Here is a 17,459-nt window from a genome sequence, read left to right as displayed (position 1 = left end):
CTGTATGGCAAATAGATGGCTTGCACATAATCGAGTTGGTTAGCCATGCATTTTTCTCTCACATTCACATCTCTCGTCCAAGGAGGCATTGTAAGAAATTTGTACATTAAACAGTAGGGTTTATCGATCCGAGGTGAAATATAGTGGAATAAAGTAAAACGTTACACTGTTCAGCACTAACTTGTGTGTTATATATGGTACGATCATGAATGAACACCAATGATAAATATGTGAGACATACCTTTTTTGAAAAATCATACTTTGCAAAGTTGCAGCCAATACGCATCTGTATATCTAATCTCATCCGGTCATATGTGACAATGTGTTGATATACTTTAAACACGTTCCATATTTATTTGAAATTGCTGAAAAGCATCTACCAACAGAACTGACAAAGTGCAATGTAATTTCCAGCTTAACTTAACAGCAATATATGAAATCCTCACGACATTTCCTGATTGTGAAACGTCTCTAAAGTGTCCATGGTCAAACTCAGACCCATGTGAAGATATGCATGGGACACTGGATGGAGATCTATTCCATCCTGCCCTCTTTAAGGGAAGATATGCAAGGGACACTGGATGGAGATCTATTCCATCCTGGAGTCTCTAAGGGAAGATGTACATGGGACACTGGATGGAGATCTATTCCATCCTGCCCTCTTTAAGGGAAGATATGCAAGGGACACTGGATGGAGATCTATTCCATCCTGGAGTCTCTAAGGGAAGATGTACATGGGACACTGGATGGAGATCTATTCCATCCTGCCCTCTTTAAGGGAAGATATGCAAGGGACACTGGATGGAGATCTATTCCATCCTGCCCTCTTTAAGGGAAGATATGCAAGGGACACTGGATGGAGATCTATTCCATCCTGCCCTCTTTAAGGGAAGATATGCAAGGGACACTGGATGGAGATCTATTCCATCCTGGAGTCTCTAAGGGAAGATGTACATGGGACACTGGATGGAGATCTATTCCATCCTGCCCTCTTTAAGGGAAGATATGCAAGGGACACTGGATGGAGATCTATTCTGTCCTGGACTCTCTAAGGGAATTTATGTATGTGGTATGGCAGATCTATTCTCTCCTGAATTCTCTAAGGTAGATCATCCTTCCAGATGAATATGGTACTGTACATCTTTCATTCTAAATAACCACCTTTCATCATAGTCTTTAAGATGAGCAGTTAATGAATGGTCAATAATAACTCATAGCAGGACAAATACCTATAAATCACCTCCGCTGCATAAACAATTCATCTCCATCTGCACTGTCTCCTGATGGAGGAAAACATCGGAGCACCACAGATGCTGATTACAGTCACATGGGAAGAAGGAAGGCAGAAACAGACAAAGATACTAGCAGATGTCTATTATTACCTTGCTGCTACAGATGAAGGTCTCCAGGAGCAGGTCCAGCAGACATGTTGGCGACACACTCTCATCATCATGAAATTATGATATCATAAAGCTTTCCATTGTTTGGTAACGGATAATACCTTATAGACATCTCCTTTGTGAGCAAGGCTGTTACAGAGCAGAGATGTGTGTGAACAGACTTTGTGTCAATGTGCCACAGTACATCAGGCACAAGAAGGGTTGAAATTATTTCAGTTTTTTCATCAAGGTACATTTTAGGGGCACCTTCATTTTAAACTCTTTCAAAAAAAATTAAAAACGTAATACAATCAACATTATGTAACCTTAAGAGTTGGATTTCCTGAACACTGTTGTGACTGTGAGAATTGTTCAGCTTCATTTGTCCTGAGTCCATAAACTCACCCACAAACTATCTTTCAAAATGGCCTCAAACAGATTGATGGGTATTTAAATAGGTCTTAAATTATTGGAGTTGGTCAAATTTATTGCATTTTCCATCAATTGAATCATGACGAGTAGTATTTTTATAATCTTAGCCGTACCGCCTGTGCACATTGGAAATATTTCATCAGTGCCTTTTCCATACCTACAGTGCCATGGTATGCAAATTAGGCAGCATTTCAATCCTTGTCTAGAGGTCAAACTGTGACTCTACCACTCACTTGGCTACACACTCTAGGCAACATGGACAATACGCTGTGATGAAACCTGCTACATGAATACAATGAAGCTGATTGAATGTCAATGATGTTCTGACCAGCAAGCCATGAGGCCAATAGGATCGGGTGGTCAGTATAAACAACTTGTGTTGTTTATCAGTAGCACCCAGCAATATTCCAGCTACATGTATATAACATTACTTTGTAAATATTGTTTGGACCAGACAATCCAGTGACTGACATCATGAGCATCAACTGTGCAAATGGGATGAAGACATGCATCAATTCAGTAGCCTTCACCAAGATAATGAATGTTAGAAATAACTTACAGTGGCACATGTACACTACATACTGCCATTTCACCATACCCATCAATATTCTTGTTCATTTTTTAATTAAGCATAATTCATGTTGGAAAGTCAACTGGACATCGGTACAGCATGACATACAAAAACAGGGAAAACAATGGACTGAGACTTCAGGCAATGGGTTATTTCCACCCCTGGGTCCACTTGTGGAACAACACTGAGAGGAATCCTCTTGTATGATGATGATGGGGTGGAGTAGCCAGGTGGTTAAAGTGTTTGCTTGTCATGACCTGGGTTTGATTCCCCACATAGGTACAATGTGTGAAGCCCATTTTTCATGTCTCCAGCAGTGATAGTGCTCAAATATTGCTACAAGAGGCAATAAAACACTCACTCACTCATGGATGATGATGATGATGATGATGATGATGATGATGATTTTCACTGGGTCATTCACCTTATGTCCACACAACACATCTTGATGCAGACATTGAAATAAAACATACAATAGCAGACCTGTTTCAAGAACTACTTTTCACAGCTGGTATATATACTACCAACAAGAAATAAGGGAACTAATGAAATAATAGTGATTTTGAAACTGCTTTAAATATCCACTAAATCAATTTTAAGCGTCAAGTTCAATATCTGGTGTGTCCACCATGTTGGGCAACACATTCACGGCACCTTGATGGCATGCTGTTCATCAATTTCCGGATGGTTGCCCGTGGTATTGCCCGCCATTCCTCTTGGAGAGCTGCACCAAGCTGGGTCAGGTTGGCGGGTCCTGGGTCCCTGGCGTACACCCTTCGACCAAGAACGTCCCAGAGATGTTCAATTGGGGACAGGTCTGGGGACTTAGAGGGCCAGTCCAATGTCTGGATACCTTCTTGTCGGAGATAAGCGGAGACAATTCGGGCCCGATGTGGTCTGGCATGATCATCTTGGAATACAAAATGTCAGCCGATAACTCTAGCCAATGGAGCCACAGCAGGACGCAATATTTGGTCAACGTATCGCTGACCAGTCATGGCTCCGTTAATGATGACCAAATCTGATCGTCTGTCATGTGTAATCCCACCCCAAACCATGACACGATCACCTACATATCGATCATGGTCAAGAATTGCTGCTCTGGCATATCGCTCCCCGCTCCGACGCCAACAACGTTTTCTGCCATCTGTGAATCGTAGGCAAAACCTTGACTCATCAGAGAACATGGTGTAATGCCAGTGGCGCATAGCCCGTCCCTGATGCTGCCTAGCCCATGCCAATCTTTGGAGCTTATGGTGAGCTGAAAGGATGACACCCTTAAAAGGCCGTCTTGCTTTCAGACGAGCTTGATAGAGTTGGTTTTTAACGGTTGAGGTTGAAAGGCGTCTTCCAGTGAGTGTGCGGAATTCTCTATTGATGGCAGAGGTGGATTTAAACCTATTGCGAAGAGCAATTAACGTAATGAGACGATCCTGTCGTGGTGTCGTTGATTTTGGTCTACCACGCCCAGGTCTCGTTGCAACCCCACCCGTTTGACGGTACTTATCCCACAGGTGTGAAATTACACTTTTTGATTTACCCATCTGCCGGGCAACTTCACATAATGATGTCCCCCCCTCTATCATCCCCACAATTCTCCATTTTGAGATTTGAGATACTGCTTCGAAGGCATTTCTGTCAGTAAGTGTCAATCTCTATTGCATTAGTGATTGCGACTTCTCCATTACATTTACAGGAGTTAACTTCTGTATGAACGTGTAGCACGTGCTGGGCATGCATTATGCAAAATTCCATTGTCATTGGATGTTGCGTTTGGGAGATACGCCACGATAACGGACCCTGTCACAGTCAAAGTCATCTACATTCAATTTCTTGGTTCCCTTATTTTCTGTCGGTAGTATATGTTAAATCCACATAGAAACATTTGCTTGTTTCTAAGCATATAACTACATTAACGTAAACACATCCTCAATGAGTGGAATAAATTGGCATATTTTGTTTTTTGAAACAAAAGATATTTCAATATTTCCAATTCTCACAATAATTCTGCAAGCCAAGCAGTTTCCTTGGGAACCAAACGATCATTTAATTAAGTTTACCAACTCAAAGGAAGATTATGTTGTTCTACAATGGAACAACTTAAGTCAGCATTCCAACATTTGCTCGTCATCCCTTGGGTTTTTGTATAGCAATTTCTGCAAGGCAGCATAGAAAAACTCCATTACCGGCTCATGTTAAATAATTGCATTGCAACACACGGCGTCATTACTGTAACATAAAAATCCCTTTGATGGCAAAATAGCACTGCATTGGTTCAATGTTTAGGAAATTGCTATGTTTCAGTGAAGTCACCCGCGCCGCACTGGGGCTGAAGTGATAAAACACACCAAGTGCATTAACGTAATCAATAGTCTATTTCGGGGTGCAGCCCTGTTGCGCATCCGCTCTGGCCACATGCGCAACATGAGGAATAGACAGCTGATGTGCATTACAACAGTACAACACTGACTTAGGGCTGATCCAAGAACCCACCTCAAGGACCAAGGGTGGAACTTTTAATATGACTTTTTGCAAACTGAAAAAACATAGAACTGCTTGGTAGGAGAGATTCGATCAGCATCAAGTCAATTAACAAAATTGGAATGCGTTGAACACAGTCGGTATCATTCGCTCAAGGCTTTTGGCGCCAAGCATCAACAATCATATCTCTAAACGCTGTTCATGATGGCCAAGACCCACAAGTTCTGTTACCATTTCATTAAGATACACTATACATTTGGAAATTTCAGTAAATATTTTCAATAAAAACTTGGCCCATAAATCATGAAAACGTTGGCAAGGAGCAACACTGCGATCAAAGTCCTGAAGGTCGACTGCTACATCAGCACAAAGACTGGCCACTTGATCTATCCCTACTTTACAGCATTACACAAGGAGCATACCAAAAACACAATTTGCGTGATTGGTCAACAACCAAAAGCCAATATTTCTCTGTGTGTTTGCAAAGTGCTCCTCAGAAGGCTGTCACTTGTAACTCAATCAGCACCAGGCTGACCCACATCATGTGTCTGTGTGCTCCAAAAGTGGCAACTGTGTATCACACTCGGGTACTACTGGTGGTACCATAGCAACACACAGATCAACACTGTTATCTTAGCAACAATGGTCAATATTGGTACCCAAGCACCACAGACCAATGTTGGTATACCAGCAACACAGATAAACGTTGGTACCCCAACAGCACAGATCAGTGTTGGTACCTCAGGTATACAGACCAATGTTGGTACCCCAGAACCACAGACCAATGTTGGTACCCCAGCAACACAGGCCAATGTTGGTACCCCAGCAACAAAGACCAATGTTGGTACCCCAGAACCACAGACCAATGTTGGTACCCCAGCAACACAGGCCAATGTTGGTACCCCAGCAACAAAGACCAATGTTGGTACCCAAGCAACACAGATTATAGCTACGAGTGAGCCACTAGCTCGTCAGTTCCAAACCCAGTATTTGTAATGATATCTACTGGCTCTACTAATTAAGGGAGAATGACATGCATTTTCAAGTAAGTTTTCAAATAGTACAGGGTGAAGTAATAGTACATTTCTTTTAAGTACAATAAAGAAAGGAAACACAATATCTTCATGGCGCTAGTGATGGTGTTCAGCCAATGCTGTCAACCTGCAGCTGCAGTGATTCACCAGTAATTGCAGGAAATACATCCCCTGTCCTCAGTACAGTCAGATGGACACAGACATCTAGGATCCGTCATACAGTCTGCTCACACAAACTGGGACATTCTCCATCCAATAATCTATTCACACAAATTTGGACACTTTCCACCCAACACTCTGCTTACACAGATTTGGACACTCTCCACCCAACCCTCCATTTTCACAAACTTGGACACTCTCCACCCAACAGTTCAGTAAAACAAAGACTTGAAGTTTCCCCATACTGAATGTGTAACCATGATTTCTAAATGCATTCATTTTGTGACTTGACAACAGTTCTTTAGTCCAAATTTGTTATGAATTTTCCAGAATGCTACAACACTGATGGTTTATGTGGCTGCATCGTGGTAGCTGGTGGAGAGGATATCCTACAGAATGGTTGTAGGTTTTAATATCCTGGGCTCCTTGAACTTGTATATTTCACATATATGTTTAATATATCATGTTTAATATAGCAGATCCAGCACACCTTGACTCCGATGCAGTGTGTGATCTACACTATGCTTCCAGCTTGGAGTCACTGTGGTGCACAGGTCCAGGACCTGTGTGAAGGTCCATGACCTGTGTGAAGGTCCATGACCTGTGCGAAGGTCCAGGACAGAATATTACCCTTCTGTAACCCATGCTTGTTGTAAGAGGGGATTAACAGGATTGGTTGACAAGTCATCTGTCCCCAACTGGTCCACGCTTATTTACAGATCGCTGCCATATGACTGAAACATTGCTGAGTGCGGCCTAAAACTAAATTCACTCACTGTGGTGCACTAGACCAGGAGACTGTGCCATCCTGACCATTACATCACTCACAGGTCATGAAAAAGGCTATATCAGTGACACTGTAAGAGACAATATTTCGTTCGTTCGTTCGTGAGTGAGTGAGTGAGCAGACAACATGGGTTGACAAACCCTGACGCTCAACATGAGGAACACCATGTCATCTTGCCTCCCCCACCACCCTTACTCAGCACAGCAATTTAAACATGGTATTTATGTTATTGCTATTCTATATAAACATACCATTAATAGTGACAGGGAAACACCACTATGAAAGGTAGTCCCACCCTTCTCTCATTTCCTGCAGGTATCGAGAACTAACACTCAATTTCACATCAGCCAATCATAGCACATTAGACCAGCTCTTTAAGTGAAGTTAGTTCTGTGACACTCTGAGCAATATTGCAGCACTATCACAGCAGGGGGAACCAAGAATGGGCTTCACACATTGTACGCTTGTGATCTATTGAACACCAGAGACCTCCAGTAGCTACACCTGTGAGGTTACAGATGGAAAATCCTCAATGAAAAAAATATTATCCATTTGACAGTTTTCATGGGTAGGAGAGATACCATTATTTCAATACACAACCAAAGAAGACTTGAAGAGATAACCTGATACCTACCGGTAAAGTTCCCCACTCAATACTGAATGAGCCTGCGCTGTCGACAGGAAGGGAGTGACCATGATTCCTAAATGCATCCATTTTGTGACTGGATCAGGATGGCGTGTGACATTTCAGACAGTTAGAAAGGTCAACATAGAAAACTATCTCCCAATACTGAAATCACCTTTTTAACCATGTATCGGCGTGATTACACTCATTACTTGGAAATGTTCACAAGAGTGAATACAGTGCACACCAGAAATAGTTGCACCTCATAACAGTGTTCCTGCTAGTGTCACAACACTTAAGGGCCATTAAGGACACGATGACGGCACTGGGTGGTTTATTGATATGGTAGTACATTGGATGACTGTATCATAATACAAGACTCACAATACAATACATGGATTTACAGTTCCTATATCCCAATACATACAATACAAGCTGGATTGATGTACAACATGTGAATTATTAAATAACAGGATTTCCTGATTGTCCTTATACAAGCCCTGAGTTATATGTTTTTCTGTTACTATATTCCATCTTTGTTCGGAATGTAAAAACGGTAAGTGAAAGACTAGTTTTTGTCGCTTTTTGCAATATTCCAGCAATATCACAACAGGGGACACCAGAATTGGGCTCTCCAGAATGGAACAGGTCTCTTCAGCGTGACAAGTGGACACTTCAACCATTATGCTACCCTACTGTCCTCTGAGATATAAGAACAGATTATTCAGGATTGATTCATCTGTAGAAGGGGAAAGAATACGAAGTATAAGAAATATATGAAATAGCACGGGTATCTCCATCGTATCAAATCCACATTTGGGGGCTATGCATCGTAACATTCCCTCGCAATATGGCTACACCTCAAGTAGCTGTTGTGTGTATTAAAGTATATTTACACACTGGAGCTAAACTTGGAAAGTTACCAGTATGTGTGCTGTCAGGCTAGGCGACTTGGTTGATTTGTTGTTTAACGCCTCAGTTGGCAATATTCCAGCTAAATGGTGGTGGCATGTAATCAACAGTTATCACCAGGTTAGGGTTGGGGTAGAAGAGTAGATGAGGGTAGAAAATATAATACAGATAAAAGTGAGTGGTATGGCTGGGGGGTAGATTAGTAGTTCAGGTCATGGTTGGTTATCTGTTGGAGTAGATGGGTAGATAGTTGCCTGGTTTGGAGGGTAGATGGGGGCACTGGGTTGGGTATAATGTAGATGGGTAGGTGGGCAGACTGTTGGGTAGATGGGCAGGTGGGTAGACTGTTGGGTAGATGGGCAGGTGGGTAGACTGTTGGGTAGACGGGCAGGTGGGTAGACTGTTCTTTAGATGGGAGGGTAGATGGGGAAGTATTGGGTTGGGTGTAACACAGATGGGTACGTGCATAGATTGTTGTTTAGATTGGAGGGTAGATGGGGAAGTATTGGGTTAGGTGTAGTGTAGACGGGTAGGTGGGTAGATTGTTGTCTTGAGTGGAAGGGTAGACTGGAAAGTGGGTAAATTGTTGTCTAGATGGGTAGGTTTTGGGTGGATCTTAACGTGATATAATTATGGTAAGGTTGAATGTATATCAACAAACCAGTTACGTCTATCCGCATTCTAGCTGACAATCAAGCTGTGTTATTTCAGTGATCAATTGTTAGTCAGCCATGACCACTGCCTGTCTGGGTGATGATTAATTGAATCTTGAAGTGATTCACAACATTTTTTGGGACTTGCCACATCCACAATCCTAGCATTAACACCAACCATCCCCCGCATGATGCACTACCTACCCAGACACTGATCCAGAGACAAATTACTTTCACGTTTGGTCATTATTCTATCAGTCCTAATGTCAGGCACATACACAATGTAAAATACTGTCTGTATATCAAACAGAAAATTCAAGTTACCTGAATCATAATGCTTGGGTTGGATTAGTGCTGTTTCAAAGAATAAACCCAATCCAGGTATTTCACATCAAGTCTTCAGTAATGTGATCTATGGCTATGTTTCTCAGCAATAGCTCTACAAAGATCTGGGTTAGAATTGGTCTTCAGCAACCCATGCTTGTCCCATGAAGTGGTCAGACTTGCTGACATGGTCAACACATGTCATCGTGAGTGTCATATAAAACAGCAAAGCAAAGAAAAATCTCTCAGCAAAAACTCAAATGGCAAACTGTATCTGGGGTGAAAATCAGCTTGTTATACCAGTACTCATGTCCCTTGATATTGCCGTGATGTGCCGCATAAAACCACTTTCCCTTGCTCACTAACTCACTCACTCACTCACTCACAGCTTCATGAGGCCAAGATGTTCATAATGAGAGACCCACCATTAGTTCAACTACCTGTTAACAACATGTCATATTTTGATTTGTGAGCATCAAAAGCATCAGTTATATTTAGGACTTTTCATTGGGGTATGTATTGTTTCCTTAGGATATCCTGTTCTGCAATGTTCTAACTTATTCTAACTTAATATTTTCATTACTAGACTATGTTTTCAAATAAATGCAAAAGCACCATCTTAAAAAAACACAAAACAAAAACACTATTTCACTCTGACTTCTGAAATTTATATATTTTGTATGAGTTCATACCTATATGTTTACTGCCAAAATAAATGCAATAATTTCTTCAGGTAGTTAGCGCATTATTATGAGGATAGGGAAGGGTATTAAAGACAATGATATTTCTGAAGCGTCATAATTTAAACACTACGATATAAAAACATGTTGGGGGTTTTAATTCATGAAAAATGACACTTCACAGCCAGTGACAGGACAGGGAATAAAATTTATAGAATCATAATATATAAATGGAAATGTGAGTGAATTATTCGAGTCACTTACCCGGATAAGCGGGGCTTCTATGTATTGACAAGTGACGAGACTCTAAAATCAATGTCTGTGGTTCACACATACAGTAATTTCACCTGGCAGGTCTTTCTGTCACAGCGCCGCGCAGTGGACACGCTTGAGCCAACAGAGTTACTCCCCTTTAACCGTCAGCGAGAATATATATGTTTCAACCAAGCCGTGATTCAGTGATAGATGTTACTCATACGTCATCAGAGCTCTACTTTCATTTTATTTGCTTAACAAGGATTTAAACCGAAAGACATACAACACATTCTGCCATGTGTAATTGTTTATTGCCCTGTTACGCACTCGTAAGCTCGCTGGTCCACAAAACATTCGTAGCGCTACAGTACATTTGCCAATGATAAACCATGGCGTTACGTTAGGTCGTACGTTGCGAATGTTTTATGGGTCGGGATTGTGGATTCGTGTTAAGAGATGACCTATTTATGTGTTCAACACATGAGATGAGGATGAGGATCTTCCTTTCTAGCTGTAATCGATAATGTAACGAAATCACAACTCAAGACAACTATATTTGTAAAAAGAATTAAAAACAATAAGACGCTATCTCAAATATCAATTAGTCTCGGTACTTACTTGAAATCCGCTTGTCGATGGGTGTGTCTTTCAATAAACTATTTATTTGTATTAAGCTTGTATGTTTGAGTATCAAAGATGCGCAACTGGAATCGTTTCGAAAGTGATATAGTGACATTTGGAAACTACCACAACCCGGTGTTCGATGAAACTGAAAGGAAAGTGCGTAGTTGTTTGTGGAATCATGACGTAGAGCGGTGATTTTACGAGCGCCCCTTTGAGGCTCTCTCTTGCCACTAGCAGCCCGCGTAACTTGGGTGTTCGGGGTTTAGCGTTATTTGAACAGATTTTACGTATGGTGTATTTCGAGCAGGTATGGAGAAACGGGGTTTGGGGAGGTGTTGTTCCATTTTCCATATACAGGGAGCAGATCGCACGTCACGACCCGGATGTAAGATGTGATGACGATATTGAGATTAAACGCTCGCTTTCCTTTTTGCGCAGTTTGTGTACACGGAAGAGGTGAGGTGTGTCCTGTTGCTGCGTATAGTACCGTTGGCGAGTAAGTGAGTTTGGTTTTAAGCCGCTTTAAGCAATACTGAAGCAATATCATGGCGGGTACACCTGAAATAGACCTCACACGTTGTGCCTGTGTAGCGAATCCCACCCGGGTCTTCGGTGTCAAGCGCGGTTGGGTAGCCTCGTGAATAAGGCGTTCGCTCGTCATGCCGAATACTCCGGCTCGATTCCCTATATGGATACAATGTGCGAAGCTCATTTCTAGTGTCCCCCGCCGTGCTATTACTGGAATGCTGCTAAAAGCGACTTAAAACCAAACTCACTCAGTCACTCTTCGCCTTGACGAGCGAATGCTTTAGCCTCCAGACTACCCCTTTTGTCTTTTTTTCCAGAAATTAGCCAGGAAAACATATGGCCCGGTAACTAAACACACTATAAAGACACTATCAGTCTCTAGCACTATTGTTCTTGCTGTGGCTGACGGAAAATACGACATGAACGCATTAACAAACTGAAACTAACTTAAAGCGGCTATATCCGTTATTGTGTGTGTCATTTCCTGTACGTGTGTTATTTCACAGTACTGGGTCATGGTGACCCAGCGATACGGATGGTTACCCATTCCACTGGGTATTCAGGGGTCGTGCAGAGACGACAACTTGACATGACTATCTGTGCGAACATGCTGGAAGTGAATGAGTGTCAAAAAGGAATCTAACAACCGTTATTGTTTCAGTAGCGTGAGATTCTTAGTCCCAAAATACCCGAAACCCTACACCCAACGTGTCTTTTGGTGCTCAGTGACGTATGGTCGCTGATTGATCGGCCACTATTTTGCTCACCTGTGACACCTGTTTGGGGGTGAAATATTTTACTGTTCAAGATTCCACTAATTGGTTCCTGTAGCGATGAGCATGCATGTGTGTTCTTGGTGTCCATGCTACCCTTGACTCAAGTCGGACTTATCAAGTTACACTCCACGTTTGCTGGGATAACATGGCGGCCCAAAAGTACATACAGACTCCGGGCCGGCCTGGTTTGTTTATGTCCAGACGCTAGGCTAGCTAATCAAGTACATTCTTTAAGGCCTTTTGGGGTGACTCGTCCAAAACGCCGAAACACAAATTTAGGTGATGCTCTATCTACAAAATCATCGAGGCTGTTATAGAGAAGCTGTCACCACGCCTGGCTCCAACTGGCTGTATGGGAATCAGGATGGGATGGCGTCCCCACCAGTCAATGGTGTTGATCGGGTGGTCTGGCTTTGTAGCATGGTTGATATGGTAACTGGAAAGGGACTCATGATAGCAACCACGGTTTTGTCTTGTACAGACCCTGTAAATGACACCCGCCATCATAACAAGCAGTAAAAGCTGTTACACGAGCAGCCTTGAGCCTTCAATCGCTGAAGTCTTTGAAAGAGGACCCGAGACTATAGCTTAACGTCACTTAGATTTACATCTCATTTGAGCCGCTACGCATGATCTGTTTTGAGATCCTCTCTCCTGGAAAGTCTGCAGATAAGATGTGTCTTCAAACATACAACTTACATCTGACACTACTTCAAATGACAAAGAAATATTTCACACGTGTTTCACTGATGCGTTCATGTTCAGATGTCACTACAGGCTTCACGAAATCAGTCAACAGAAGCAATGGCTGCTCATGGCTTCAAGTGCGTGACAACTCAGAGTTACGCCTTGGCCGTGCTATAAAGCTTTGACCGTGTTTCGAATCTAAGATTCTTCCAGCGTAAGACTCTAGGTTTGTCAGCAAGATGCCCATCGCAGGGTTTTAGGGGTTCGTTAATCTGTAAATCTGTAAAACTTGCGTTACTTCCTACGTTTTCATTCAGCCTCAAACCAACAAGCCGTTATGTGGTCTAAATCTACAAAACTATCAACATACATAAAACAAATGTACTCACACAAAGAGTCGGAGAATTCCTTGATGTGTCATACACATTCTGAACGTCCCGTGGTTTCGGAGCCTCTTTGTGTCCTGTTCTGTTCAAGGAAGCTTGCAGTTACGGAACGGGACGAGTGATGACGAAAGACACCAGTGATGCAGGAAGGACAAGATGCAATGGCGGATCCAGCATTTTGGTGAAGGGGGGGTTGGGTAGGATTGGGTTGGGTGTTGGGGTATGCTCATAAAGTCCAAAGGTTAGGGGGAAATGCCCCCGCGGATTATTTTTTCGGGGGAGGGGGTGGGGGGAGGGGCGTTTTCCTTATCTTCATCCCCCTCTGTATCCGCCTTAAGTTGTAAGAAGGCATTCAGGTGTATCAGGGATCAGTAGTCTAGGTTCTTCAAGCTCGCGGGGACCGTCTTGGACAGTGTTTGTTTGGAAGCCCGTAGAGGTAGTCATGGAGCGTTGATTCCGCGCGCTGCTAAATTATTTAACGAATAAATGACTTTAGCTTTAAGAAAAGCCAGATTTATGGATTTCAACTTCTTTATTGTGGCAAACACAACGTTTCGGAGCGTATTTTTGCTCCTTGTTTACCTGATGAAGGAGCAAGCATACACTCAGAAACGTTGTGTTTTCCACAATAAAAAGTTGACATCCATAAATCTTGCTTTTCTTATGCTTTCCACTTCTAAATGCCCTTCAAAGATTTGGCTTTAGCTTTCCACCGCTTTTAGGAATAATCCAGCAACATCTCGCCAAGGGACACTAGAAACCGGCTTCACACTTTGCACCCATGTGGGGAATCGAACCAGGGTCTTTGGCGTGACAAGCGAACACTTTAAACACTAGGCTACCCCACCGTCTCAATTCTATAACGAGGAACAATTTGATGTGTTATTGTAACGTCACTTGGACAAAGTATGCTGACGCCGAGCCACAAATGTGTGTTTTATTCCCACAATGCAGATCACCTGGCAAGGTAACAACAAGTACATGTTTGAACAGTCTCTGGAATAATTCCACTATGAAATATTTAGATCTTGGTATCACAAACGTCACTAAGAACCAGATATTTATTTTTTCTTGGTCGTTAGGAATACTGTGATATTGTATACTCTTCAGAAAAGTAGGGGAACCGGAACTTTGAAGTCTGGCAGAAAGAAAACTCATCGAGGAACGTTACAATGACTTTCATCTTGTGTATGCAGCATCATTTCACGTTATCACTACACGCAAACACAATGCATGGGAAGCACGTGCACAATGTGGGAGCCTCCTACATGTGCATAGGGTGTCATTATGAATCTTGATTTTTTTCAGGCAGGTCGATAAATCAGTGTAGACCATTTTTCCTGCGTCTGTGCATGGTCGGGGTTTTCAGGGTCAAATCACACAATACTGACTGAAAACTGTAAACCTGAAATTTTCATGTCATACTCAAGTCACCTAACAAGGGGGATAACTGAACGAACAACTTTGCTTTGAATGAAATCCATGTAGTGGTCCATTCTCAAAACATCCATTATTATAGAATCAACATTGATTCAATCCCATATATCTCCCAGGTTCGACAATAGTACATTGAAAGTACGTACAGTTCCCCTACATTTTTTTGAAGAGTATATTTGGAACGAGACGGTGATAATATTGTTATGATACAGCGATATACCTTGGGCAACAACGTTTAACTTATTATACATTCTTATGTAGGCTAATAGAAGTTTTACTTGTTTAAGGCAAACTGATCTAGAGAGAACTCAGGCTACTAAACCTATGTGTGGCTGGTGACTCTTCAAGAATTTGTCTAGGGAATTTATAAGGAGAGTTACTGCCCTTCATCTCACATCACATCTCAAGTCTCCGGAAGACCGGCATTGTATCGTGTCACCACCAATACGAAAAAGGCCGGGCTTACGCGTGATTGTTGTGAAAATGGTTGGACAAGCCCTCAACACTACCGAAATATTACGATTTGCACCCTATCGGGCTTACACAAAAACACTGGCTTGCCACTAGCCTGAATCATTACACACTGGGGCACTCTGTGTCTTGCCCCTTACCCCAATTGGCTTGCTGCTGCTAAGAGGTGCATATCCTGTCTGTAATTGGGACTGTGTACAGGCAACTATATTGTATTGCAATATATTAGGCACTCATATTACGATACGTATTTAGATGTATTGGGGCCTTAAGTGTTTGACAGGGAGTGGCATTGATTGTGCGTGTCAATCCTGTTCTCTAAGTCCCTGAACATATATGTTATGGTTCTGATAACAGCAAAGTCAAAATTAGGCTGCATAGTCAAGGATACTATTTTCCCTTTATACAATTTATAGTATTACAGTATGCAGTTTTGTCATTGAATAACAAAACACATCTGTTGTGAATAACAATATGTTTAGATTTTAATTGAAACCACGCAGATTATCACAAAAAAAACTTAATACTTGTTCCTTACCCAAAATACCGGGTTTGTGGGCTAATGTCGAAGATAGATTTGCTTGTGGCAACGTTTCCTTTAACAGAAGCTGCAGACAGTATTTAAAGTTTCACAACGTCTTCATTATATTCAGTTTTGATTGAATAGACATATGTTTAAACGACAAACACAATGTGAGTAATTTCCCCTTGTCGGGTACTTCGGGTTCTTGACCCCTTCCAGACCATAATACCAACAGCCCATATTAACCCTAGTGGTGTCTCTAGATAATGGTTGTCTTGTACCTTGAACGAGTTCCTGACACAAGTATCAAACAGTCTCAGTATGGACGCTCGGGAACAGAAATCTTTAAGAAATCTGTAAAATGAGAACAAACACGCACCGCTATTTCAGCCTCGTAACACAAAGTCCTGATCGTAATACGTCTTGACTTCTCTTATCATTCTGTAATCAAACACTCCTCGGACCAGTGACTTCCAGTACCAAGAGGACAAGATCGTTCACTTCCGTGCCACCCATTGCTAGTTGGGACACACCGAGATCCTTTCATATCTGCCCACCCGAAACAGACCAACATGCACACTCACATTACTCCAAACCCAGTCCAGTATATCCTGTCGAGTTTTGGACACACAGGTATTAAACTCATGAACAACCTTGCGTTGTTTTTAGAGTGTAGATCAAGATGTCCTTGGCGAACACAACATGGGTAAGAGTCACCAGGATCACCGTGGCTTAATTATAGAGATAACGAGGTCACGGAGAAGGATACAGGAAATATCACCACTAAAGGATAGACAACCAGAGTCATATCTTAATTGAAGTAGATACCGAAATAACAACAACAACAACAACAACAACAACAACAACAACATTATGTGACTGGACAACTGGGAGTCGACACCGGGTGTCCACAAAACAAGTAAGTATGTCTTACCCTATGGCTTTGTGTGACCTGAAACTGTCACGCCGAAGACCCGGGTTCGATTCCCACATGGATACAGCGTGTGAAGCCCATTTCTGTTCTCTCCTTCTGTCTTTCTGTGGCATTGCGTTAAAATAACTGAAAACGTCGTAAAACTAATCTCACTCACTCACTCACTCACTCACTCACTATATCTATATAGATGCAGTGTAAGCGTCTGCCCTGGTCATTCTTGCACTGATCAGCAAACCATTGAGTATCTGCAATTGTGCTATTATATTTGATAGTTTCCAATTAAAAGGGCTATAAACATTTCTGCAATGCAGGGTAGATAATAAGTACGTAATAATTTCAATGCATATTTAAAGGCATATCCTGATATATAATAGTGAGAATGGTAAACGGCTCTAGAAAGTGTGTGATATTTGTCACCTTGAAGGCTGAAATATACCATGTACGGAATCGCGTGTACCCGAGGCGTACCCAAGGTGTACTCAAGGTGTGTCGCGTGTAGCTCAGATCATCTCGGAAGAACTTTTCGGGTCATTATCAAGTTAGTTTTAACGTTAGACGTGACCTCGTGGTTCCTATGTAACTACGACCATAGTGCAGCCCTTTTGGTTGAAAGTAGGGCTTCGAGTGCCTTCAACACTTATGCTGTTTTTCGCTGTTGTTTGATAGCATATACTGACTTGAATCTACTCATTAGTTTCACAACATTATGAATGGTGCTTACCCTCCCCGAAAACCCATTGCGTACTTGCTGTCATATAGGTGTACTTGCTGCCATACAGGTGTACTTGCTGGTACATA

At 42.1% G+C, this 17,459-nt stretch overlaps 2 protein-coding genes across 3 annotated transcripts in view; one reads left to right on the top strand and one right to left on the bottom strand.

Moving 5' to 3' along the window:
* LOC137290903 (cytokine receptor-like) overlaps positions 1-10,391 on the bottom strand; it is a 95,073-nt gene extending 84,682 nt beyond the window's left edge. The window contains exon 1 of one of the 2 annotated variants that reach the window (XM_067822102.1): positions 10,302-10,391. The gene's annotated coding sequence lies outside the window, so the exon portion shown is untranslated. The remainder of the gene's footprint in view (positions 1-10,301) is intronic. The other variant, XM_067822094.1, reaches the window with a different exon arrangement.
* LOC137291196 (uncharacterized) overlaps positions 5,506-17,459 on the top strand; it is a 29,845-nt gene continuing 17,891 nt past the window's right edge. Inside the window, exon 1 of the mRNA XM_067822486.1 lies at positions 5,506-5,818. Within this exon, the coding sequence (XP_067678587.1) occupies positions 5,506-5,818 (313 nt within the window). The remainder of the gene's footprint in view (positions 5,819-17,459) is intronic.

The sequence above is a fragment of the Haliotis asinina genome, chromosome 7 (genome assembly GCF_037392515.1).
Source record: "Haliotis asinina isolate JCU_RB_2024 chromosome 7, JCU_Hal_asi_v2, whole genome shotgun sequence".
NCBI lineage: Eukaryota > Metazoa > Mollusca > Gastropoda > Lepetellida > Haliotidae > Haliotis > Haliotis asinina.
Note: the sequence above shows the minus strand (reverse complement) of the source record. Positions and strands in the feature narration are given on the sequence as shown.